Source organism: Pan troglodytes, chromosome 10 (assembly GCF_028858775.2).
Source record: "Pan troglodytes isolate AG18354 chromosome 10, NHGRI_mPanTro3-v2.0_pri, whole genome shotgun sequence".
Taxonomy (NCBI): Eukaryota; Metazoa; Chordata; class Mammalia; order Primates; family Hominidae; genus Pan; species Pan troglodytes.
This window is the reverse complement of record NC_072408.2, coordinates 139,690,096-139,715,862: the sequence shown is the minus strand read 5'-3', so window position 1 is coordinate 139,715,862 and position 25,767 is coordinate 139,690,096. Positions and strand designations below refer to the sequence as shown.

The 25,767-nt window shown below is 56.8% G+C and overlaps 1 protein-coding gene across 18 annotated transcripts in view; it reads left to right on the top strand.

Moving 5' to 3' along the window:
• The window catches only part of GOLGA3 (golgin A3), a 61,806-nt gene that overhangs the window by 20,078 nt on the left and 15,961 nt on the right, over nt 1-25,767 (top strand). For all 18 annotated transcript variants that reach the window (XR_010147876.1, XR_010147875.1, XR_010147877.1 and 15 more), the window contains 11 exons: nt 762-1,420; nt 2,020-2,131; nt 4,278-4,584; nt 7,293-7,495; nt 10,716-10,853; nt 12,649-12,810; nt 13,129-13,497; nt 19,263-19,340; nt 21,192-21,455; nt 23,513-23,607; nt 23,767-23,983. Coding sequence is in view for 15 of the 18 variants with exons in the window: in XM_054663830.2 (XP_054519805.1) it covers nt 762-1,420; nt 2,020-2,131; nt 4,278-4,584; nt 7,293-7,495; nt 10,716-10,853; nt 12,649-12,810; nt 13,129-13,497; nt 19,263-19,340; nt 21,192-21,455; nt 23,513-23,607; nt 23,767-23,983 (2,604 nt within the window). In the remaining 3 variants the exon portion in view is untranslated. The remainder of the gene's footprint in view (nt 1-761; nt 1,421-2,019; nt 2,132-4,277; nt 4,585-7,292; nt 7,496-10,715; nt 10,854-12,648; nt 12,811-13,128; nt 13,498-19,262; nt 19,341-21,191; nt 21,456-23,512; nt 23,608-23,766; nt 23,984-25,767) is intronic.

The window sequence follows — 25,767 nt, the reverse complement described above, 5'->3', positions numbered from 1 at the left end:
TATCCGGAGGCCTAACCGTCTCCCTGTGATGCTGTGCTTCAGTGGTCACGCTCCTAGTCTGCCTTCATGTTCCATCCTGTATACCTGGCTCTGCCTTCTAGATAGTAGTAGTAAATTAGTGAAAATGCTAATAGTCCCTGATATGCAGAAATAATGGCGTAAGCTGTCTTTGTGTCTCCTCTCCCTCTCTGCCTTGGTTGCCAGGCAGGGAAGGGCCCCCTGTCCAGTGGACACATGACCCACGTGACCTTACCTATCATTGGAGGTGACTCACATTCTTTACCCTGCCCCTTCTGCCTTGTATCCAATAAATAACAGCGCAGCCCGACATTCGGGGCCACTACCAGTCTCCGCGCATTGGTGGTAGTGGTCCCCCGGGCCCAGCTGCCTTTTCTCTTGTCTCTTGTCTTGTGTCTTTGTTTCTACGCTCTCTCGTAGACCCTGTGGGGCTGGTCCCTACAGAAGTCTGATGAGGAGGTACTTGCTGGGATGTGTTTTAAACATGTTGAGGTGACAGTCACTGAAGAGTGTGCTTTAGACCAGAGGTGGTCATACTGGTCACTAGAGTGGGGCCTTGCGGCAGTGAGACCACCACGGATCGGAGGCCTGGCCGCACCCTGTGTGGTGAGGGGCTGGGGAGGTGGTGCTCTCTGGTTGTCAGCGGAGGGAGTAGTGATCGGTGCCACCTTTCTGAATGGCAGTTTTAAGAATGCTGCTTGTGGATTTTAAATGTAATTTTTGTACTTTTGTTTTCTTCTCAGTCCAGTCAACCTGCAACCAAAACGAGACTTTTTAGCACGCTTGATCCTGAGCTCATGTTAAACCCAGAAAACTTACCAAGGGCCAGTACCCTGGCTATGACAAAAGAATATTCCTTCCTGCGCACCAGTGTCCCTCGGGGGCCTAAGGTGGGCAGCCTGGGGCTTCCGGCACATCCTAGGGAGAAAAAAAGTTCCAAATCAAGCAAAATCCGGTCGCTGGCCGATTACAGAACTGAAGATTCAAATGCGGGGAATTCTGGGGGAAATGTCCCGGCTCCCGATTCTACCAAGGGTTCCCTGAAGCAGAACAGAAGCAGTGCGGCGTCCGTTGTGTCTGAGATCAGCCTGTCCCCCGACACTGATGACCGTCTGGAGAACACCTCCCTGGCTGGAGACAGCGTGTCTGAGGTGGATGGAAATGACAGCGACAGCTCATCGTACAGCAGCGCCTCCACCCGAGGGACCTATGGCATTCTGTCGAAGACAGTGGGCACGCAGGACACCCCCTATATGGTCAACGGCCAGGAGATTCCTGCGGATACCCTGGGCCAGTTCCCCTCCATTAAGGACGTCCTCCAGGCCGCAGCCGCTGAGCACCAAGACCAGGGGCAGGAGGTCAACGGGGAGGTGCGGAGTCGGAGAGACAGCATCTGCAGCAGGTGGTGGGGACAGCAGAGGTGGGCGGGGCGGGTGGAGGTGGGTGGGGCCAACAGAGGGGGGTGCGGGGCAGGCAGAGGTGGGTGGGGCGGTAGCAGAGGTGGGTGGGGCCAACAGAGGGGGCGGGGTGGGCAGAGATGGGCAGGGCGGGCAGAGGGCCTGGCCTGAGATGTTGCTTCCCGGGCCCACGGCTCTCCGCACTGGAACAGGCGATACACAGCTTTTCTTCCTGATTCTATCCTTAGTCTTGACATGAACATTTAATTCATAACAAGTCTGCTGCTTTTTAAGCAGTAGAATTAGATCAGCAATGGTCTGTGTTACTAAAATATCCAGTCTCCCGTTTACATAGACTTGTCACTAAGCTGCACGACGCTTGCATGTCTCATGTTTCTGTAACAGTTCCCACAGCGTGAGGTGCCAACTGTTGGCAGGAATGTTCATCCGTGCATTCATGCAAGCCTCAGCTCTCTACTTAAATCTCTTAATTTTAAAAAATTGGGAGAGAGCAGCAGGGGTGTGTAGAATTTGGAGAATGTGGAGGAGTGTGAAGGAAAATGAGGATGGCTTGCACAGGCCTGACCCGTGCCTTTGTCCCCAGCGTGTCCTTGGAGAGCTCTGCAGCAGAAACACAGGAGGAGATGCTGCAGGTGCTCAAAGAGAAAATGCGACTCGAAGGACAGCTGGAAGCCTTGTCACTGGAGGCGAGTCAGGTAACGGACGTTCGACTGACGTCTCAGCGTGCGGCGAAGTCGGAAAGCATGTGTGGCTCCTCTGTTGGGTGCGAGGTTTCACAGATGTGGTTGGGAATCAGCCGCCGCAGCATGTGTGGCAGCCGAGGGTTCTGCATCTTTACGTTTTTTGTCTACTTGTCAGCCTTAGAAAGAGTTGTGAGTTTTCTGCCTCATCATGCGTGGGCGTGTTTCTCCCTGCGTCTCTACCAGAATATTTCCTAGATGTTAGGTGTCTCACAGTCCATAAGAGTCAAATTCTCTTGGTGGGTTGCAGCTTTTTCTGGCATGGTGAACCTTTTTTCTTTGTAGTGATTTCTGCTTTTTCTGATACTAATTGTGCTGTATCAGAGAAAGCTGCACACGCTGGCTTGGTTAGCATGTGCCAGAAACATCATTTTCCATCCCTTATTTCAGCTCTCCTTTGTCATTTTGTCGTATGCACTTTATCCACAGTGAAGAGCTAGGTATTTATCTTCTGTGGGCAGTTGAGTAAATCTGTTCCGTGGGGTTCAGCTGTCTGCTTCTGGCGTGGGAGCGTGAGAATGCACCCAGGCCCTGAGGTGACACAGCTGAGGGAGCCTCCTGCGGCCTGCGAGGCCGCAGAGCAGGGCCGGAGCTGCTCACAGTGTCCGGAGCTTGCCTTGCTAAATGCACGCCTCATGTCGAAGATGGTTTTCTCATACAACATGGTCCTTGGACACAAACCAACCAGTTTGTGACACCTAAAGCTGTGTCTACAGAAGAGGTGATTTCGGCTGTTTTGAGGCTAATTTTGGTTGTACGGTCGTCACTTCTCCAGTGTTACAGCGTGAGCCTCCCGCCGTCGAATGCATTTCCCCTCCTCTGTGTAGCCACTCTCTCGAACGGTGGCTTGCTGTCACTGCACTTTGTCTTCTTATCCTCCTAGGATCACTGATTGGTCCTTCGGTTGCATCCACACCAAGATTGTGAGGGTTGTTTCAGGTGTGGTGGTTGCTGGCCCCTTGCTCTAGGGTCTCCTGGAGTTTGTGGAGTTCCTCGATTGCTTTGGGTGTTTGTTGTCTTGGTGATGTGTGAACTGGATCCCTGCCCCTGTAGGCCTCAGCGTGGGGGCAGGTGGTGGGGCGATTTCCTCTGGCGATTCTCTGCTGCTCCTGGGACCACACAGCACTGCCGTGGCCACTCAGGACTGTGCTGTGTCCCGTGGCTCTGGCTGGAGCCGCACTTAGGAGGCAGCCGCCTTTCCCTGCCTGTGTTTTTTGCCCATTTCCCCCCAGATCTGAATCCGCTTTTAATCTCTCAGGGGTCCCTCTACACGTCTGGCATTCTGTGTGTGTGCGCATACGTGTGCACCCGTGTACACGTTTGGTGTTTTGAACACGTTTCCAGTGTCCTCGCAGGAGACGGGTGCTTCCCCAGCCCTGCGCTAGCGCTGCCCTGTGCAGGTGCAGTTGGGCCCAAAACCAGTGCAGGCTCCATGTGCGTCCTGGGCCTGTTTGGAAAGTCGCCTTTTTCTGTGACGGCTCTGCTGGGAGAGCGCCTGGGGGTCTCGGGGCAGGGTCCTCTGTCAGGCCCTGGGAGAGCACCTGGGGGTCTCGGGGCAGGGTCCCCTGTCAGGCCCTGTGAGAGCACCTGGGGGTCTCGGGGCAGGGTCCCCTGTCAGGCCCTGGGAGAGCACCTGGGGGTCTCGGGGTCCTCTGTCAGGCCCTGGGAGAGCACCTGGGGGTCTCGGGGCAGGGTCCCCTGTCAGGCCCTGTGAGAGCACCTGGGGGTCTCGGGGCAGGGTCCTCTGTCAGGCCCTGGGAGAGCACCTGGGGGTCTCAGGGTCCCCTGTCAGGCCCTGGGAGAGCACCTGGGGGTCTCGGGGTCCCCTGTCAGGCCCTGGGAGAGCACCTGGGGGTCTCGGGGCAGGGTCCCCTGTCAGGCCCTGGGAGAGCACCTGGGGGTCTCGGGGCAGGGTCCTCTGTCAGGCCCTGGGAGAGCACCTGGGGGTCTCGGGGTCCTCTGTCAGACCCTGGGAGAGCACCTGGGGGTCTCAGGGTCCCCTGTCAGGCCCTGACTGACTCGCCGGTTGTGTTCCTGTTAATACACTGGATGGAAGTGACTCGTTTTCTTAAAATCATTGTGGTTGTTGGGATCTTTTCAGGCACTTAAAGAGAAGGCTGAGCTGCAGGCCCAGCTGGCCGCCCTCAGCACGAAGCTGCAGGCGCAGGTGGAGTGCAGCCACAGCAGCCAGCAGCGGCAGGACTCGCTGAGCTCGGAGGTGGACACCCTGAAGCAGTCGTGCTGGGACCTGGAGCGAGCCATGACCGACCTGCAGAACATGCTGGAGGCAAAAAATGCCAGCCTGGCGTCATCCAACAACGACTTGCAGGTGGCCGAGGAGCAGTACCAGAGGCTTATGGCCAAGGTAGAGGACATGCAGAGGAGCATGCTCAGCAAGGACAACACAGGTGAGGCCGGCCCTGGCCACGCCCTCCCCCTCCCTGACTGGTCCCTGCTGCTCCTCCTCCTTCATCGACTGGCCCCCGCCACGCCCTCCTCCTTCCCTGACTGGTCCTTGCTGCTCCCTCCTCCTTCCTCAACTGGTCCCCGCTGCTCCCTCCTTCCTTGACTGGTCCCCGCCATGCCCTCCTCCCTGGTGCTGACAGCTCTGTCGGCATGTGACTGTGCCTGTGAGGGTTGCATTGGTTTATAATTTACACATAAGGAGGCTGCTTTTCTAAAGGAAATACAAGTTTTAGTTGAACTTGTGGAATTGTGTACATTTTTGTGTGCACATCCAGGGGAATGAATTAGGTCTTGGAGATTGACCTTGGACCCTGGAGTATCTGCGGTGATCCTGCCTCAAAAGTCCAGTGTTATTTGGGAGTGTAGAGCTGCCCACTTATTCCACAGAATTGCAGATTCCATTTAAAATATTCAAGAACAGCTCCTTGACTGTCCGTCTGGCAACCTTTTCTCCCTGGATGCAGTGCGTCGGTCCAGCTGCCTCCCTATAGGGCTCGCCCAGAGAGTACAAGTAGGGCAGTGGATTGCGGAAGCCGCGGTGGGCTTCCATGTGGCTTGGCAGCACGCCTTCCACCCCCTCAGTCCCCGCCCGGGCCAGTCCCAGAGCTCACACTCCAGTGCCCAGCAGGCACGGAGAAGACTGTGGTTGGCCTGCTCAGAGCAAGCGTGAACAGGAGTGGGAAGGAGAGGGCGAAGCAGGGTGGGAAGATTGAAGACAAAGCCCGAGGGGTGTAGAGTGACCCGGGTCCAGAGTCCTCCCAGGGAGGCCGCTTGGTGGGCTCATCTCTCAGGTCTTGGGATCTCCTGAGCCAGGGGTCCCTGGTGCGGCCGCCGTGAGGGCTGACTCCATGTGAGCCGGTCCGCCCATGAGGCTGTGAGACTGGGTCTTGGATGACACAGAGGAAGGTGACAAGCTGGCGTCACAGAGGCTGCATTCTAATACTAGGAAAGAGAAAGCCGGCCGAGAGACAGTAGTACTCTTGTAATCGCTTTAATATTTTAGTCCTTGAGCATTTCGTGATACCCAATCCCTTAGGAAAAACCATGAAACCCAAAAAGTTCTCAACACTAAAGTAGTTTGGGGCCCTGTGGGTTGCCACGCTTCACTTGACCAGTGATCGGGGGGTGGCAAAACCAACCTGAACTTTGATGAGGCCGCCCAGTCCTAACCGGTGGGTTTAAGTTGGAATTAGCCACACGGATACCCTTGCTGTTTGTTGATGGCTGGTAGACATCGTTGGGTCAAAGACAGAGCCTTGGCGTCCATGACAATTCTCACAGATTTCCTAAGTGTGAATTTGCCGACTTGATTAAATTTGTTTGAACCACAAACTCAGTATTCATGGACACGTGTGGAGCAGCAGAGTACGTGAGTCATCCTAGGCGCCCGCTGAGGAGGGCAGGATACTCTGCCTGCCTTTGTGCTCAGCCCGGGCTGCAGGCAGGAGTTCTTTCCAGGGCCATGTTTACATGTTTGTGCTTTGGGGGGTAATTTTGCAGTTAAAGATGGCCCCAAACACTGTCTAGTGTTTTTTGTTGTTGTTGTTGTTGTTTTGTTTTGTTTTTGAGACGGAGTTTCACTCTTGTTGCCCAGGCTGGAGTGCAATGGCGCGATCTTGGCTCACCGCAACCTCTGCCTCCCTGGTTCAAGCGATTCTCCTGCCTCAGCCTCCCTAGTAGCTGGTATTACAGGCGTCTGCCACCACGCCCAGCTAATTTTGTATTTTTATTAGAGACAGGGTTTCTCCATGTTGGCCAGGCTGGTCTCGAACTCCCAACCTCAGGTGATCCGCCTGCCTCAGCCTCCCAAAGTGCTGGGATTACTGGCGTGAGCCACTGTGCCTGGCCAACACTGTCTAGTGTTTTTAAACACAGAGGGGATGTGAGGTGTTTCATGGAGAAGATGTACTTCATTTTTTTCTTTTGGTTTATTTTTTTCAATTCATCCTGTTTCTATTTGTTTAAATTTTATTTTTGTTTTTAAAAATTCATTTGTCTTTGAGATGGGTTGCTCTGTTGCCCACGCTGGAGTGCAGCGGTGCAGCTGTGGCTCACTGCAGCCTCAAACTCCTGGGCTCATGGGATCCGCCCACCTCAGCCTCCCAAGTGGCTGGGACCACAGATGCATGCCACCCCGCCTGGCTAATTTTTTTTTTTTGGTGGTGGGGGATCTCGCTGTGTTGCCCAGGCTGGTCTGGATCTCCTGGGCGTGCACCCCTGTGCCCCCTGCACCCCCCATGCCCCCTGCACCCCCGTGTCTGGCCACTGTTATTTCCTAGAGAATCTTTGCTCAGGCTTGTTGGCCGAGTTGCTGTTGGCCGTGAGCTCGGTGTGAATGAATCGACGCTATGTATTGAATCGGTGTCGTAAATGGAAACACTGAACAGAGGTTATGTATTGATGAGCTGGTGAAGGTGCTGTGAGCAGAGGCCTGCAGGAACCTCACCCTGCATTTCTGCCAGGAGCGGCATCTCTCAGCGCCCACTAATGCCGTGTTCACGGCGACTTCATGGAGTCAGCTATGGGGAATAACCGGAACTGACTCATTCTTGGTCTCCTGAGAGTCCCGCCTTGTGTCCCGCACGCGCGGAGCTGCGGACTCCTCCGTTGGCCGTCGCTGGCCTGAGCCGCTGTGCTTGCCCCATTTCAGTGCACGACCTGCGACAGCAGATGACAGCCTTGCAGAGCCAGCTTCAGCAGGTGCAGCTGGAGCGGACGACGCTGACCAGCAAGCTGAAAGCGTCGCAGGCGGAGATCTCATCCCTGCAGAGTGTCCGGCAGTGGTACCAGCAGCAGCTCGCCCTGGCACAGGAGGCCCGCGTCAGGCTGCAGGGTGAGATGGCCCACATCCAGGTACGGCCCCCATCTACCTTCCAGGGCAGGTCACGCTTCTTGTCTTCATGTAGAACGGTGCTTTTTCCTGAGATGTTTCTGTTTTTACAGTTCACAGACATGTTTTTGTTTTTAACCTGCTGTCTAGCCCACCCCGTGTCCCATGTAGGACGTGTCCTATGCAGGACGTGTCCCGTGGGCCCCCCCACGACCTTCTGACATGGGAGTCCCACGGCAGCCTCTGCCAGCATTTTCAGTTCCAAAGCCTCTCTTGCTGGGCATGGTGACACATGCCTGTGAATCCTCATCTGCCTGGGTCTCGGGACCCTCCCACCTCAGCCTCCCCACTCTGCTGTGATGTCTCACAGGCGTGCGGTGCCAGTGGGGTTCTCTTCCCGGTTGGAGCTTTTCCTTTCCCTGCTGCCTGAGCCCTCAGTGATACACGGGGACCACGTCTTCCCAGCAGGCCTTGCATTTTCTACATCCTGTTGGAAAACTCTTTCCTCTCCCGTCCACTCGTTAGCGGGTACAGCCCATGTCCAGCTTGGTCCCGCATATGTGGGAGTGTGTGTCCGTCCAGGCCTGTGCCTCGGCCCACAGCAACTGCTTCGTGTGCTGGAGACGCCCAGACCGACAGGCGAATGGTTCGAGTGCACCTCGATCCGAGTCTCAGCACCTAGACTAATTAGGATGACCTCAGAGATGCTGAAGAGTACCTTTGGTCAGCCTCAGTCTTTTTGTTTTTGGTTTTTTTTTGAGACTGTGTCTCACTCCGTCACCCAGGCTGGAGAGCAGTGGTGCGATCTCAGCTCACTGCAGCCTCAACCTCTCAGACTCAAGCTATTCTCCTACCTCAGCCTCTTAACTAGCTGGGATCACAGACATTTGCCACCATGCCTGGCTAAGTTTTGTACTTTTTGTAGAGACAAGGTTTTGCCATGTTGCCCAGGCTGGCCTCGAACTCCTGGGCTCAAGTGATGCCTGCCTCAGCCTCCCAAAGTGTTGGGATTACAGGCGTGAGCCACTGCACCTGGCCTGTTATTTTTTAATTAGCTGTGGAATTTTTTTTTTCCCAGATAAAATATTATAAATTTATTAAAACTTTATTTCTCAAGAGGGGAACGTGAAATACTAATTCCACCAAATGTTCCTTTTACAGCTAGAGTTACAAATATACACAATAGAAGTTATCTTCAATTTTCGTTACTTTTTTGTTTGTTTGTTTTGAGATGGAGTCTTGCTCTGTCTCCCAGGCTGGAGTACAGTGGTGTGATCTTGGCTCACTGCAACCTCTGTCTCCCAGGTTCAAGTGATTCTCGTGCCTCAGCGTCCCGAGTAGCTGGGATTACAGGCGCCCGCCACCATGCCCGGCTAATTTTTGTATTTTTAGGAGAGACGGGGTTTTACCATATTGGCCAAGCTCGTCTTGAACTCCTGACCTTGTGATCCGCCTTCCTCAGCCTTCCAAAGTGCTGGGATTACAGGTGTGAGCCACCATACTCGACTGTTACATTTTTTTTGAGCCAAAGAACAATACGGAAAAGCATTTGTTCTACTTACAACATAGCTTGGAAACAAATCAGTATACAAATTAATACACTTTTTTACAGCTGCAGTGCATTTATATGAGGTATTTAAAGACGTAGGCCAAGCCAGGTGTATTTTAGAAGTATAGTTTGGGCCAGGTGCAGTAGCGCATGCCTGTAATCCCAGCACTTTGGGAGGCCGAGGCGGGCCGATCACTTGAGGCCAGGAGTTCAAGACCAGCCTGGCCAACATAGCGAAACTGCATCTCTACTAAAAATGCAAAAGTTAGCCAGGTGTGGTGGTGAGTGCCTGTAGTCCCAGCTACTTGGGAGGCTGAGGCATGAGATGTGCTTGAATCCAGGAGGCAGAGGTTGTAGTGAGCCAAGATTGCGCTGCTGCACTCCACACTTCAGCCTGGGCAACAGAGCCAGACTTTGTCTCAAAAAAAAAAAACCCAACAACAAGGAAGTGTGGTGGTGTAGCCTGGACAACAAAAAGAGAGGAAGCTTTAAAGCAACGGTGGCTCCAGAGCCCTATCTGCTGTTTTTTCGGAGACAGGGTCTTGCCCTGTCACCCAGGCTGCTGGAATTCAGTGTTACCATCATAGCTCCCTGCAGCCTTGACCTGTTGGGCTCAAACAGTCCTCCTGCCTCAGCCCCCCAAGTAGCTGGGACATAGGTGAACACCATCACACCTGGCTAATTGTTTAAAAATTTTCTGTAAGGACAGGGTCTCGCTATGTTGCCTAAGCAGGTTTTGAACTCCTGGACTCAAGCGATCCTCCCAGCGTGCTGGGATTACAGGATGAGCCACTGCCGGGCCCTCACTGCTTTTTCCAAATACCTTTGGAACCCAGGTTCAGCATTCCTTAATCAGAGTTTTTAATACATTTTTTTGGTACCCAAATGTATCCCTTCATTTCCAGTAACGTTCAGGAGGGAGGAGAATTCCAGGCAGTCAGTCTGCTTTCATGGTCTGGAAACACAGTCCCAGCAAAGGCTGTCTTCCCTGGCTCCGTGCACCTTCTCCTGAGGTCCTGGAGCCTGTGGCTTCTGTCACGTCTCGCACTGTGCACTCCAGGAAGCAGCATGGAGCTAGAGGCGATGCGGGCAGGTCCAGCCTCAGGCCCCAGGCTGTCCTCACACCTCCTTTTCAGTGCTGCTTCCCTTGGCTGACGCCGTCCTCCTCAGGGCCACGGTACTGGGCTTTTTCACGAGACGCTTGGCCAGCGTGGGCCTGAGCACCTGGAGTTCTGGGCCGGGCCCTAGCTGGCTGGAAAGGCTGTATCCCTGGAATGGCACCTGTCGGGCGTCTGGCTGAGGGCAGGCCCTGGTGTGTGTCTGGCTGGATTTGGTCAGTTAAGATAAGGCTCCTCACCCACGGGGGCTCAGAGATGCCCCTCCTCACCCACAGGGGCTCAGAGATGCCTTGTCAGTGGGGACTTTAGGGTAGGTCCTGCTACAAACCGCAGTCTGATGAGCTACAAACAGCATGATGAGCGCTGGCTGATGGCCCGCCCGCCCTCCCACTCAGGCACGCAGAGCCCAGACAGCACATATTTTGAGATGGGAAGACGTGTGGTGGGTAGTGGGGCTTGCGTGGGAGACACTGAGGGGGCAGCCAGTGACCCTCACCCTGGGGCCTCCAGGGACAGGCTGGTCTGCATTTCTTGCTTGAAATTGAGCAACTTTTTACTTTGTGGGTTTTTTTTAAGGTTGGACAGATGACCCAGGCAGGTCTCCTGGAGCACCTGAAACTCGAGAATGTGTCCCTGTCCCAGCAGCTGACGGAAACTCAGCACAGGTCCATGAAGGAGAAGGGGCGCATCGCGGCACAGCTGCAGGGCATTGAGGTGAGGCTGCGGCCGGGGCCGCGGAAGCTTAGGAGAACAGACGCAGACATCGATACCGTGTGTGTTTTCTTACATGTTCCGTCTCTCTGTGTGTATCTCTTAAATATTCTCATGGATGGCGGGCAGTGACTGCTCGTTAAGGCTTTGGGACCCCCCCCACCCCTCATCCCTCACCTGTGGGGGCTTAGCACGGATGGCCTGCAGTGACTGCTCGTTAAGGCTTTGGGACCCCCCCCCCACCCCTCATCCTCACCTGTGGGGGCTTAGCATGGATGGCCTGCAGTGACTGCTCGTTAAGGCTTTGGGACCACCCCCCCCACCCCTCCTGTGGGGGCTTAGCATGGGTGGCCTGCAGTGACTGCTCGTTAAGGCTTTGGGACCCCCCCCCCACCCCTCATCCTCACCTGTGGGGGCTTAGTGCAGTGAGCACTTGCGGCTCTTTTCCTGCAAGCCCCGCCTCGGGCCTGGGCCCCCGGCCGTCAGTCATTGTCAGTCAGGGATGGCGCTGGGTACAGAGTGGGTACGGAGGAAGGGGCCAGTGCGTTTGTGCCTGACAGCCCGTCGAAGCCTAGGGATGAGAGGATTTTCTTTGCTTACTGAGCACTCAGCCTGCATTGCCATTTAACTCTCCAGCAACCACACGCTGTCGAGGTCATGGCCGCTGCCTGCACAGCCATCTCCAGAGGACAGAAATGCAGCAGCCTTGATAGCTGTTCTCCTTTAGCTGTGGGGCGCTGGACAATTTCTTACCTATCTGAGCCGCATCTTTTTTTTTTTTTTTTTGAGGTGGAATTTTGCTCTTGTCGCCCAGGGTGGAGTGCAGTGGTGCGATCTTGGCTCACTGCAACCTCTGCCTACCAAGTTCAAGCAATTCTCCTGCCTCAGCCTCCTGAGTAGCTGGGATTACAGGCGCTCGTCACCACACGCTGTTAATTTTTTGTATTTTCAGTAGAGACGGGGTCTCACCATGTTGGCCAGGCCAGTCTCAAACTCTTGACCTCAGGTGATCCGCCTGCCTCGGCCTCCCAAAGTGCTGGGATTACAGGCGTGAGCCTCATCTTTATAAAATGGGGATAGTGTCACCTACTCGATAGCCTTGTGGAAAAATTAAAGAAGAAGAAATGGTGTAAAACCCCAAGGCAGTGTATGGAGGGAGGTTCTGTGCTGGATGTTGCTGGGCTGGTCTCGTTGCCGATCTTGCCAGTTGTACAGGGAGCTCTCTGCAGCCTCACGTGGTTTCTCGTCTCCTGCGACTGCTCCCACCTCTCTGTGGCATTAGCTGGGCTGCCCGGCTGGGATGACAAGAATCACGTTGCGTCACCCATAGTGCTTCAAGGGCTTAGTAGAGAAGAACTGAAAAGAATTTCAAGTTTCAAGTTAGGAATTTGTGTTTTCCCTAAGAAGTGTACCCCGATGTGAGGCTGTGTTCACTGCGGGGGCCTCTGGTCTCTTACCCGGTAGCACCAAGCACCGCTCTTGTGAGAGCATGTCCGGGTCTCACTCCCGAAAGGAGGCAGCTGTCGCCACATGAGAAAGTCAGGGAGGCTCTGCTCACCAGTGGGTCCGAGTCCTTCTCACGGGGTTGCTGGCCTGGGCTGGGCCTGGCCTCGGTCTCCTGGTTGGGGGGCGGCCAAGCTGCCCATCCTGGGCCCTCAGTCTGCAGTCGGTAGACAGGATGAGGAGGTGGATGGGGCCCATGCCAGGGCGGTGGGTTTCTCTGCAGAGCACGGGGCCACCGGCTGCTGTTCACTATTAAGGTTTCCTGCCTTTTTAAAAACAAGTTTCCTGGGCTCAGGCTGACATGTTGGATCAGGAAGCAGCCTTCATGCAGATTCAGGAGGCAAAGACGATGGTGGAGGAGGACCTTCAGAGGAGGCTGGAAGAGTTTGAAGGTGAGAGGGAGCGGCTGCAGAGGATGGCGGACTCGGCGGCATCCCTGGAGCAGCAGCTGGAGCAGGTAAGTCCCTGCAGCCCTTCAGGCTGGACCCAGGCCCCAGGTGATCCCGAGCAGCCAGGACTACACACAAGGAGACCGAGCAGTCCTCTGCTGTGGGGCCACGTCCGCTCAGGTGGGAGTTGGGCTGTCGGTCAGACGCTGCTGCTGCTGCAGACCTGACCCTGTGTTTGCCCTGCTGGTTCTTCTACACCAGGATCGTGCGTGAAAAAAAGACCCTCCGTAGTGTCCATCAAAATTACTTGAAACCCGAACAGGAAAAGGGCATACACTCTCGGAGGAGGGTCAGGCGCAGCCATGTGGGCTTCATTCCTTCTCCAGGTGAAGTTGACTTTACTCCAGCGAGACCAGCAGCTTGAGGCTTTGCAGCAGGAGCACCTGGACCTGATGAAACAGCTCACCTTGACTCAGGAGGCTCTGCAGAGCAGGGAGCAGTCCCTCGATGCCCTGCAGACACACTACGACGAGCTGCAGGCCAGGCTGGGGGAGCTGCAGGGCGAGGCCGCCTCCAGGGAGGACACGATCTGCCTCCTGCAGAATGAGAAGATCATCTTGGAGGCGGCTCTGCAGGCGGCCAAGAGTGGCAAGGAGGAGCTTGACAGAGGAGCAAGACGCTTGGAAGAAGGTACCGAGGAAACGTCGGAAACTTTAGAGAAGTTAAGAGAAGAATTAGCTATCAAATCCGGCCAGGTAATGCATTCTGCTGTGTTTTGTTTTGAATCAGAACCCTCCATGCAGGAATGATGCTGATTATTTGCTTCTTTCTTTCTTTTTTTTTTTTGAAACAGTCTCGCTGTGTTGCCCAGGCTGGAGTGCAGTGGGATGATCTGCGCTCACTGCAACCTCCACCTCCCAGGTTCAGGCAATTCTTGTGCCTCAGCCTCCTGAGTAGCTGGGATTACAGGTGTGCGCCACCATGCCCAGCTAATTTTTGTATTTGTAGTAGAGACGGGGTTTCGCCATGTTGGCCAGGCTAGTCTCAAACTCCTAACCTCTAGTGATCCACCCGCCTCGGTCTCCCACAGTGCTGGGATTACAGGCCTGAGCCATTGTGCCCAGCTAATTTTTGTATTTGTAGTAGAGACGGGGTTTTGCCATGTTGGCCAGGCTAGTCTCAAACTCCTAAACTCAAGTGATCTGCCTGCCTCCGCCTCCCACAGTGCTCGGATTACAGGCGTGAGCCGCCGCGCCCGACCCCTTTTTTCTTTTTTTTTTTCTTTTGAGATGGAGTCTCACTCTGTCGCCAGGCTGGAGTGTAGTGCGGTGATCTCGGCTCACTGCAACCTCTGCCTCCGGGGTTCAAGTGATTCTCCTGCCTCAGTCTCCCAAGTAGCTGGGACTACAGGTGCGTGCCACCACACCCAGCTAATTTTTGTATTTTTAGTAGAGACGGGGTTTCACCATGTTGGCCAGGATGGTCTGCATCTCTTGACCTCATGATCTGCTCACCTCGGCCTCCCAAAGTGTTGGGATTACAGGTGTGAGCCACCACGACCGGCCTATTCTGTCTTTAAATCCCACTCTATAAGGATCAAGGGCAAGAGGAAATCATGAGCCTGTTTTCCCTCCTTTCTGAAGGAAGCTGTCACTACAAACACTGACCTGTACTAAGTGATTTTCTAGTAAAGAGGCACTCAGACAGGTCATTACTGTTTACAGTGTTGGGGGAGTAAATTTAGAGGAATTGTCCCAATTCTGTGGATGAATTTAAACTTGATTTTACTGACCATTAGCTCAGTAAGAAACAGCTGATACCTGGAAGACTGCGAGAGAGACTTTTGTGGAGCTAGATGTTATTTCTCATATTGGAATTTTACCTGTGTTGTCATTACTGGCAGTTATTGAATCCAAGTTAACCTCTGGGTTGGGCTGTTTTCCCCAGGGCAGATGAAGGTGGTGGTAGCGGTGACCTTGTCTTGGAAGCTGCCTTCCCAGCTCTGAAGTCTGTTTTCCACCTGGGGACCATAGTCAGCCGACTGGGAGATGGACTGGCCTCCTGGGCCTGCCTGGTGTTGGCCACTCTGCCTGGCCTTGTCGGAATGTGCACACATCCCCGGCCATCTTTTTTTTTTTTTTTTTTTTTAAATAGATACGGGGTTTTGCCATGTTACCCAGGCTGGTCTCAAACTCTTAGGCTCGAGTGAACTGCCCGCCTCAGCTTCCCGAAGTGCTGGGATTACAGGCGTGAGCCACTGCGTTCCCTAGGCATCTAGACACAGCAGTATCCACGTGGGGGCTGAGGTTTCTCTGACCATGGCTCCCTGTTTGCTGAGTTCCAAGTCTGTTGCCCACTGTGGGAGCCGCTGTGGGACCAGGGGCAGGTGACGTGAGGATCATCGGAACAGATGAATGATGCGTGTGGAACAACCAGCACTTTGATCCTTCGCAGGAGGGCTCCTGAGGGACCGCCCTCCATATTGCAGGGAAAAAGGCTCATTCTTCAGTCATGCTCTAGTGATAACTAGGATTTGCATGCAGTGTGTTCTGTATTCAGACAGAAAACCTAGGCCCTAAACAAGCTCTTCCCTATTTCTGGAGTCGGCCGCCCCATGTGTGTGTGCGCTGAGAGCTGTTTGCTGAGGTAGAGAAGTGTTTCACAAACACATGGATTCCTGAGTCCTCCGGGACCCTCCAAGTGCAGGTCCCGTGCGGTGGGTCTGTATGGAGCTCTCCGAGTGCAGATCCCGTGCGGTGGGTCTGTGTGGGGCCCTCCGAGTGCAGGTCCCGTGCGGTCGGTCTGTGTGGGGCCCTCCGAGTGCAGGTCCCGTGCGGTGGGTCTGTGTGGGGCCCTCCGAGTGCAGGTCCCGTGCGGTGGGTCTGTGTGGGGCCCTCCGAGTGCAGGTCCCGTGCGGTGGGTCTGTGTGGGGCCCTCCGAGTGCAGGTCCCGTGCGGTGGGTCTGTGTGGGGCCCTCCGAGTGCAGGTCCCGTGCGGTGGGTCTGTGTGGGGCCCTCCGAGTGCAGGTCCCGTGCGGTGGGTCTGTGTGGGGCCCTCCGAGTGCAGGTCCCGTGCGGTGGGTCTGTGTGGGGCCCTCCGAGTGCAGGTCCCGTGCGGTGGGTCTGTGTGGGGCCCTCCGAGTGCAGGTCCCGTGCGGTGGGTCTGTGTGGGGCCCTCCGAGTGCAGGTCCCGTGCGGTGGGTCTGTGTGGGGCCCTCCGAGTGCAGGTCCCGTGCGGTGGGTCTGTGTGGGGCCCTCCGAGTGCAGGTCCCGTGCGGTGGGTCTGTGTGGGGCCCTCCGAGTGCAGGTCCCGTGCGGTGGGTCTGTGTGGGGCCCTCCGAGTGCAGGTCCCGTGCGGTGGGTCTGTGTGGGGCCCTCCGAGTGCAGGTCCCGTGCGGTGGGTCTGTGTGGGGCCCTCCGAGTGCAGGTCCCGTGGGGCGGGTCTGTGTGGGGCCCTCCGAGTGCAGGTCCCGTGGGGCGGGTCTGTGTGGGGCCCTCCGAGTGCAGGTCCCGTGGGGCGGGTCTGTGTGGGGCCCTCCGAGTGCAGGTCCCGTGGGGCGGGTCTGTGTGGGGCCCTCCGAGTGCAGGTCCCGTGGGGCGGGTCTGTGTGGGGCCCTCCGAGTGCAGGTCCCGTGGGGCGGGTCTGTGTGGGGCCCTCCGAGTGCAGGTCCCGTGGGGCGGGTCTGTGTGGGGCCCTCCGAGTGCAGGTCCCGTGGGGCGGGTCTGTGTGGGGCCCTCCGAGTGCAGATCCCGTGCGGTGGGTCTGTGTGGAGCCCTCCGAGTGCAGATCCCGTGAGGTCGGTCTGTGTGGGGCCCTCCGAGTGCAGATCCCGTGAGGTCGGTCTGTGTGGGGCCCTCCGAGTGCAGATCCCGTGCGGTGGGTCTGTGTGGGGCCCTCCGAGTGCAGATCCCGTGAGGTCGGTCTGTGTGGGGCCCTCCGAGTGCAGATCCCGTGCGGTGGGTCTGTGTGGGGCCCTCCGAGTGCAGATCCCGTGGGGTGGGTCTGTGTGGGGCCCTCCGAGTGCAGATCCCGTGCGGTCGGTCTGTGTGGGGCCCTCCGAGTGCAGATCCCGTGCGGTGGGTCTGTGTGGAGCCCTCCGAGTGCAGATCCCGTGCGGTGGGTCTGTGTGGGGCCCTCCGAGTGCAGGTCCCGTGAGGTCGGTCTGTGTGGGGCCCTCCGAGTGCAGGTCTCGTGCGGTCGGTCTGTGTGGGGCCCTCCGAGTGCAGATCCCGTGGGGTGGGTCTGTGTGGGGCCCTCCGAGTGCAGGTCCCGTGTGGTCGGTCTGTGTGGGGCCCTCCGAGTGCAGGTCCCGTGGGGTGGGTCTGTGTGGAGCCCTCCGAGTGCAGGTCCCGTGTGGTCGGTCTGTGTGGGGCCCTCCGAGTGCAGGTCCCGTGAGGTCGGTCTGTGTGGGGCCCTCCGAGTGCAGGTCCCGTGAGGTCGGTCTGTGTGGGGCCCTCCGAGTGCAGGTCCCGTGCGGTCTGTGTGGGGCCCTCCGAGTGCAGGTCCCGTGAGGTCGGTCTGTGTGGAGCCCTCCGAGTGCAGATCCCGTGCGGTCGGTCTGTGTGGAGCCCTCCGAGTGCAGGTCCCGTGCGGTCGGTCTGTGTGGGGCCCTCCGAGTGCAGGTCCCGTGCGGTGGGTCTGTGTGGGGCCCTCCGAGTGCACGTCCCGTGCGGTGGGTCTGTGTGGGGCCCTCCGAGTGCACGTCCCGTGCGGTGGATCTGTGTGGGGCCCTCCGAGTGCAGATCCCGTGGGGTGGGTCTGTGTGGAGCCCTCCGAGTGCAGGTCCCGTGAGGTCGGTCTGTGTGGGGCCCTCCGAGTGCAGGTCCCGTGAGGTCGGTCTGTGTGGGGCCCTCCGAGTGCAGGTCCCGTGAGGTCGGTCTGTGTGGAGCCCTCCGAGTGCAGATCCCGTGCGGTCGGTCTGTGTGGAGCCCTCCGAGTGCAGGTCCCGTGCGGTCTGTGTGGGGCCCTCCGAGTGCAGGTCCCGTGAGGTCGGTCTGTGTGGAGCCCTCCGAGTGCAGGTCCCGTGCGGTCGGTCTGTGTGGAGCCCTCTGAGTGCAGATCCCGTGGGGTGGGTCTGTGTGGAGCCCTCCGAGTGCAGGTCCCGTGAGGTCGGTCTGTGTGGGGCCCTCCGAGTGCAGGTCCCGTGAGGTCGGTCTGTGTGGGGCCCTCCGAGTGCAGGTCCCGTGCGGTCTGTGTGGGGCCCTCCGAGTGCAGGTCCCGTGAGGTCGGTCTGTGTGGAGCCCTCCGAGTGCAGATCCCGTGCGGTCGGTCTGTGTGGAGCCCTCCGAGTGCAGGTCCCGTGCGGTCTGTGTGGAGCCCTCCGAGTGCAGATCCCGTGCGGTCGGTCTGTGTGGAGCCCTCCGAGTGCAGGTCCCGTGCGGTCGGTCTGTGTGGGGCCCTCCGAGTGCAGGTCCCGTGCGGTGGGTCTGTGTGGGGCCCTCCGAGTGCACGTCCCGTGCGGTGGGTCTGTGTGGGGCCCTCCGAGTGCACGTCCCGTGCGGTGGATCTGTGTGGGGCCCTCCGAGTGCAGATCCCGTGCGGTGGGTCTGTGTGGAGCCCTCCGAGTGCAGGTCCCGTGGGGTGGGTCTGTGTGGGGCCCTCTGAGTGCAGGTCCTGTGCGGTGGGTCTGTGTGGGGCCCGAGGCTCTGCATTTCTCACAAGCTCCTGGGCTGAATGGGCTGGGCTCCAACAGACTTTGCAGGACAAGGACCAGAGCCTGGGGTCAGCACCCTCAGCCTGTGGGCGCAGCCCAACACCGCGTTCTGTAAACTGTCACTGTAACAGCCCTGCTCGCTCGCCTGTGCTGCAAGAGCATTGCTGAGCAGCTGTGACTGACGTGCAGCCTGTGAGCTGCAGTCTTTTCCCATCAGGCATCTCCAAGAAAGGCTTGCCGAGCCCTGGGCTGGAGTGTCCCCTGGCCTCATCCCCTCTCCCACCTCCCTGCCACTCACTGTGCCTTCATGCTGTCAGTGGTGAGGAGGGAGAGCCCAGGCCTTAGGAACCATCAGTTCCCGTCAGAACACAAGTGCTTCTTCCTATAACATCTGTGCAGATATGTGCCCTCCTGGAGCCATCAGTGTAATGTCTGTGTAGTTGCATCCCCCTCCTGGAGCCCTCAGTGTAACATCTGTGTAGATGTGTCCCCCTGCTGTAGCCCTCAGTGTAATATTCATGCACATGCATCCCCCTCTTGGAGCCCTCAGTGTAACATCTGTGCAGACACATTCCCCTCCTATAGTCCTCAGTGTAACAACTCTGCAGATGTGTCCTTTCCTGGAGCCCTCAGTGTAACATCTCTGCAGATGTAGCCCCTTCTGGAGCCCTCAGTGAAACATCTCTGCAGATGTGTCCTTTCCTGGAGCCCTCAGTGTAACATCTGTGAGGATGTGTCCCCTCCTGGAGCTCTCTGTAACATTTGTGCAGATGTGTTCCCCTCCTGGAGGCTTCAGTGTAACATCTGTGCAGACATATTCCCCTCCTGGAGCCCTCAGTGTAATGTCTGTGCGCATGTCTCCCACAGGTGGAACACCTGCAGCAGGAGACTGCCGCTCTGAAAAAGCAAATGCAAAAAATAAAGGAACAGTTTCTCCAACAAAAGGTAAAAATCTGTTGTTGATTTCTTCACTTGAAACAAGCATATGAACAGAGTTTTCTGTGGTTTAATTGCTTAGCAATTCTAATGTCATTGAAGTTGAGAAGAAGGTAACATCTTGAGTTCTCTTTAATTTTTTTTTTTTTTTTTTTTGAGACGGAGTCTCTCTCTGTCAGCCAGGCTGGAGTGCAGTGACGCGATCTTGGCTCACTGCAAGCTCTGCCTCCCGGGTTCAAGCTATTCTCCTGCCTCAGCCTCCCGAGTAGCTGCGACTACAGGTGCCCTCCACCACGTCAGGCTAATTTTTTGTATTTTGTATTTTGAGACGGGGTTTCTCCGTGTTAGCCAGGATGGTCTCAATCTCCTGACCTCAGGTGATCCACCCTCCTCGGCCTCCCAAAGTGCTGGGATTACAGGTATGAGTCACCGCGCCCGGCCCTCTTTAACTTTTTTTAAAGGTACTTAATCTGCAAAGTCAAGACACACTTCCACAGTGGGGTGGGGGTCTTGGCCCCTCAGATCTCCAGGGGCGGCTGTCACTGGAGCGCCTGTCAGCATACCCTGTTGTGCTCACTCCAGGGAGCTGTGTGTTGTGCAGTGTTGTTAACACACAGGTTGTGTTTGCCATTTAAAATGTCTTTGAAAAATGCACATAGAGTTCCAGCATTGAAACAAATATTGGTTACCCAAAAAGACATGGAATATAAATTTTGTGTCAGTGAAGCCAGTACCTCCTGTTGGATTTTATGGGATCTGAGCAAGGGTGACCCCGAAGCTATATTGTGAGTGCTGCTGTGTTTTATTTCTGAGCGAGGGCGACCCCTGAAGCAGCGTTGTGAGCGCTGCTGTATTTTATTTTATTTTTTTTTTTGAGATGAAGTCTCGCTCTGTACCCCAGGCTGGAGGGCAGTGGCGCGATCTCAGCTCACTGCAAGCTCCGCCTCCCAGGTTCAGCCATTCTCTTGCCTCAGCCTCCCGAGTAGCTGGGACTATAGGCGCCCGCCACCACGCCCGACTAATTTTTTTTTGCATTTTTAGTAGAGACGGGGTTTCACCGTGTTAGCCAGGATGGTCTCAATCTCCTGACCTTGTGATCCGCCCACCTCGGCCTCCCAAAGTGCTGGGATTACAGGCATGAGCCACCACGCCCGGCCTGTATTTTATTTTTTTTGAGACAGAGTCTGGCTGTGTCGCCCGGGCTGGAGTGCAGTAGTGCTGTCTCCGCTCACTGCAACCTCCAACTGCCAGGTTCAAATGATTCTCATGCCTCAGCCTCGTGAGTAGCTGGGACTACAAGCATGCACCACCACGCCTGGCTAGTTTTTTGTATTTTTAGTAGAGACGGGGTTTTCACCTTGTTGGCCAGGCTGGTTTTGAACTCCTGACCTCAGGTGATCAGCCAGCTCGGGCTCCCAGAGTGCTGGGATTACAAGTGTGAGCCACCACGCCCGGCCTGCTGTATTTTATTTCTGAGCAAGGGCGGCCCCTGAAGCAGTGTCGTGAGTCCTGCTTTGCTTTATTACTGAGCCACAAGCAAGGGGATTACCTGTTGGAAGCAAAGCCGTGCAACTGAAGTCAGGAGAGAGCCAGACTCCTTGGAATAGAGGAGACGTCTACGAGGCCGGTGTGACTGCCTTGTGCACCACGCAGTCTCTCAACAGGCAGTGATGTCACCTGTGGATAAACAGTGGTGTGTCTCAGTCGATGGAGTCTTAGATTTGATGAAATGTATCTTTACCTCAAAAAAGTTATGCCCCCGATAAGTGGTAAACATTTTTGTTGAAGCCAGCTTGACCCCCAGGAACGCCCCCCACGCCCCGCCGCCCAGCGTCCGCTCACAGCCTCCGTCTTTGGCAGGTGATGGTGGAGGCCTACCGGCGCGACGCCACCTCCAAAGACCAGCTCATCAGTGAGCTGAAAGCCACCAGGAAGAGGCTGGACTCGGAGCTGAAGGAGCTGCGGCAGGAGCTGATGCAAGTGCACGGGGAGAAGCGGGCCGCCGAGGCGGAGCTCTCGCGCCTGCACAGAGAGGCGGCCCAGGTCCGTCAGCAGATGGCGGACCTTGAAGGGCATCTCCAGTTGGCGCAGAAGGAGCGAGACGAGATGGAAACACACTTGCAGGTCTGTCCGTGTCGGGTTGACTCACTTGATGGGGAGGATTCGGCCAAAGTGCTTGTCGGGAGGGTGGGGCCTGTGTCTGGGCGGGGTCTGTCTGGGGAGGGGCCTGTGTCTGGGCGGGGTCTGTCTGGGGCGGGGCCTGTGTCTGGGGTGGGGCCAAGGTGGGAGAGGCTTTTGGAAGAACAGCTGGGAACAAGGCCCACCTGGAGCATAGGTCCCAGAGGGGCAGTCCGGTGAGGCCTGGTAAGTCCAGGTGGCGATGGTGCATGAAGGGAGGGAGTGAGGAGGCCCCGTGAGGCACCCGGCTTCTCCCCATTGCCATGGGCTCCCGGGATCTAGCATGTGAGAGGACAGCGGCTGTGATGCAGAAAGCAAGGGTGAGTGTTTTGTGGAGACCCCACGTCAGGGCAGGGCGTCGGGGCCCGGGGACCCTGGGAGTCCCTCGTGGCTGAGTGCGGAGCTGGGACTGACCAGAGCTAGTCATGTTCTTGTGGAAGCTGAGCCTGGTCTGGCTTCTGCACATAGTGGGTGTGTGAGATGCTGGTGACAGTTTCTCGGCTGCAGATAGCAGAGCAGGTGAGGGGTGGAGTGGGGGGACGGAGGCCGCAGTCCAGGATCCTGTCCAGACATCCAGGCTGAGGAACCGGGAGGTGAGACGAGAAATCAGGAGAGCAACAGTAAATTTGGGGAGAGTCGTCTGATGGCACGTTAGACCAAGCGCTACGTTTTGCTTATGAAGTTTCTGAAGTTGCCAGAGAGGACCGAGCCAAGGTCCCAGCAGGCAGATTGGTCAGCATGTCTGGCTCATTAGGAGCCAGGCTGAGGCCTGTGAGTAGGCGGTGTGGCCGGCACCATGATTCTCGGAAAGTGGGGGCTGATGGATTAGCGCTGGTGCCGGGGTGGGGAGGTGGGCCAAGGGGAGGGCCGGCTCCTTGGACTGTAGGAGGCTTGGAGGACTCAGCAGTGCGGGCAGAGCACGTTGGGACCCCACAGCTGCAGGCCTGGGCTGGTTGTGGGGACTCGCCTCGCACACAGGAGCTGGGGAAAGGCTGCGAGGGCAGGAGCAGGTCGGGGACGCGGCCCTCAGTGTTCACAGTTGATCCTGAGGAGGGCATCCGGGGGGGGTCCAGGGAAGGGTCCTGGGGTCTCAGGAAGGGTCCCGGGGTCTCTGGGGAGGGGTCCCGGGGTCTCAGGAGGGGTCCCGGGGTCTCCGGGGAAGGGTCCCAGGGGTTCTGGGGAGGGGTCCCGGGGTCTCAGGAAGGGTCCTGGGGGCTCTGGGGGAGGGGTCTGGGGACTGTGGGGAGGGGATCCAGGGGCTTGCGGGGAGGGTTCCCGGGGGCTTTTGGGGAGGTGCCCGGGGCTCTCCAGGGAGGGGTCCTGGGGTTTCCGAGGAGGGGTCTAGATCCTTGAGGAGGGGTCCTGAGGGCCTTGGGGAGGGTTCCTGGGGCCCTGGGGAGGGGTCCTGGGTCCTGGGGGTTTGGAGGAGAGGTCCTGGGTCCACAGGCTTTCCTATGAACCAGTCATGTCCTGTTGTGCCTCTGATGCTCTGGACAGTGTTTGGAAATGCTTGTTGGCCTCAGTAATGAGTGGTTTGTGGCCGGGTGCGGTGGCTCACGCCTGTAATCCCAGCATTTTGGGAGGCCGAGGCAGGTGGATCACGAGGTCAGGAGTTCAAGACTAGCCTGGCCAATATGGTGAAACCCTGTCTCTACTAAAAATACAAAAATTAGCTGAGCGTGGTGGCAGGCACCTGTAGTCCCAGCCACTCGGGAGGCTGAGGCAGGAGAATCACTTGAACCTGGGAGGCGGAGGTTGCAGTGAGCTGAGATCGCGCCCCTGCACTACAGCCTGGGTGACAGAGTGAGACTCCATCTCAATAAAAAAAAAAAAAGAGTGGTTTGTAAGAAGGCAGACGTCTCTCTCAGGATTTTTCTCAAGGCCCAAGTCCTCCAGGGCAAGACTGAGCAGTGCCTTTGGTGGGGGTGATGGGCTGGAGCCAGGAAGGGGAGACAGGCTGGGGGTGGCAGTGCCGCTCCTCACGCCCTCCTTCCCTTCCAAAGTCGTTGCAGTTCGATAAGGAGCAGATGGTCGTGGTCACAGAGGCCAATGAGGCGCTGAAGAAACAAATCGAAGAGTTGCAGCAAGAGGCCCGGAAGTAAGTCTGCATGTGCCCGGGGGAGGTGGGGGGGGGGGCCGGGGGAGGTGCGGGGGCCAGGTGGGAGGTGCGGGGGCCAGGGGGGAGGCGAACCAGAATGCCAGATGGTCACGTCGGGATAATTCAGCTTCCTCCTGTGTCTCCCTCGTGACACCCCAGGGCCATCACGGAACAGAAGCAGAAGATGAGGCGGCTGGGCTCAGACTTGACCAGTGCCCAGAAGGAGATGAAGACCAAACATAAGGCCTACGAGAACGCCGTGGGCATCCTCAGCCGCCGCCTGCAGGAGGCCCTCGCGGCCAAGGAGGCTGCGGACGCGGAGCTGGGCCAGCTCCGAGCCCAGGGCGGCAGCAGTGACAGCAGCCTGGCTCTACATGTAGGTAACGCCGTGCCATCCCCGGCCAGGGTCACCAGCCCCTCAGTGCAGGGAAGGGCTCTCCATCAGCAGTTGTCCCCTAAAGCCTAGCGGGGCCGAGCTCGCGTGGGAGGTGGCAACTCTCTAAACTCCTGCTCATCTTCGAGGTTGCCAGGAACCCACAGTGACTGAGCATTGCCTCGCGTCTCCCTCATGAACCCCACATGGCCTGTGGCCTGTGGCGTTCACCTGATTTTCCTCAAGAAATCTCCTTGGCTCAGAGAAGTTCAGCTGCTCCCTTGGGGCAGAGGGAGGGCCTGCCCAGGTCCGCTCGCGTTCCAGCTGCCTCTGCGCCTCCTCGCATCTCAGGAGCAAAAGCAGCCTCCGCACTCACTGAGAAGCAGGAGTGAGGGCATGGGGTCAGCGATTGACAGGGTTCAGGGAGCATTTAGAGGTAGCCACGCTGCGGTGGCCCAGAACAAGCGGGTGCCCTTTCTGGAGGGCTCTGAGCAGGGCCTTCCATGGAGGCCGTGGCCCTCCGTGCTCTGTCACCTTTCGTGGTAGGCATAACATTCTACCTGAGTGAGTTCATCCGCATTTTATTTATTATTCTCCAATTCATGTCCTTGCACTGACAACTTAGTATTTCTTATATGTGGTTTGTTTCTATCTCCTGTCCACTTAAGAATTTATGGGTAGGAAGAGACTGTATCATAACGTGGGGTTTTCTTGTCAAATTAAATAAACTCGGCCGGGCACAGTGGCTCACACCTGTAATCTCAGCAATTAAATAAACTTGGCCAGGCTCAGTGGCTCACACCTATAATCCCAGCAGTTAAATAAACTCGGCTGGGCATGGTGGCTCACACCTGTAATCCCAGCGCTTTGGGAGGCTGAGGCAGGAGGATCGCTTGAGCACAGGAGTTTGAGACCAGCCTGGGCAACATAATGAGACCCTGTATTTACAAATAATACAAAAATAAAACCCAGGCATGGTAGCACGTGCCTGTGGTCACAGATGCTTGAGACACTGAGGTGGGAGGATCGCCTCAGCCTGGGAGGTGAGGCTGAAACTGCAGTGAGCCATGATTTTGCTGCTGCACTCCAGCCCGGGCGATAGAGACTCTGTGTCTGAAATTAAATAAATAAATCAAGTGCTTCCTCTACCTGGTTGCTTTGTAAAATGTTGGGGAGATTGATTCAGTTGCCATTTTCTTTGGGCTCACTAAGGGCTGGGGTGGGGAGGTCGCAAAGGCCGGGCAGAGCTGGCCCCTCGCCGCGCTGTTGCAGCTGAGGAATAGCACAGCTGCGAGCCGATGTCTTGTGTCCGTCCGGGCCTCACCCCTCGCAAGTGGTGACTTTTGGCAAATTTCTCACCTTTTTGATCCTCAGCAAAATGAGGCCAAATTGAGGTGAATGAGAACCTTCTCATGTAAGGGTTAAGTTAGGTGGTACTGGAACGTGCTTGGCAAGGGCCTGGTACCATCGAGGCAGCAAGTGGGCAGGGTGTGAGAGCACACCTGTGCCTGCATGTATCCGTGCATGTGTGAGGTGTGAGCATGTGTGTGTGGCGTGTGGAGTGTGTGTGCATGGTGTGTGGGATGTGAGCACGTGTGTGCATGCAGTGTGGGGTGTGAGCATGTGTGCATGCAGTGAGGTGTGAGCACATATGTGCATGTGTGGTGTGGGGTGCGAACACGTGTGGGGTGTGAGCATGTGCGTGTGGGGTGTGAGCACGTGTGTGTGGTGTGTGGGATGTGAACACGTGTGCACGTGTGTGTTACATGAGTGTGTATGTGATGTGT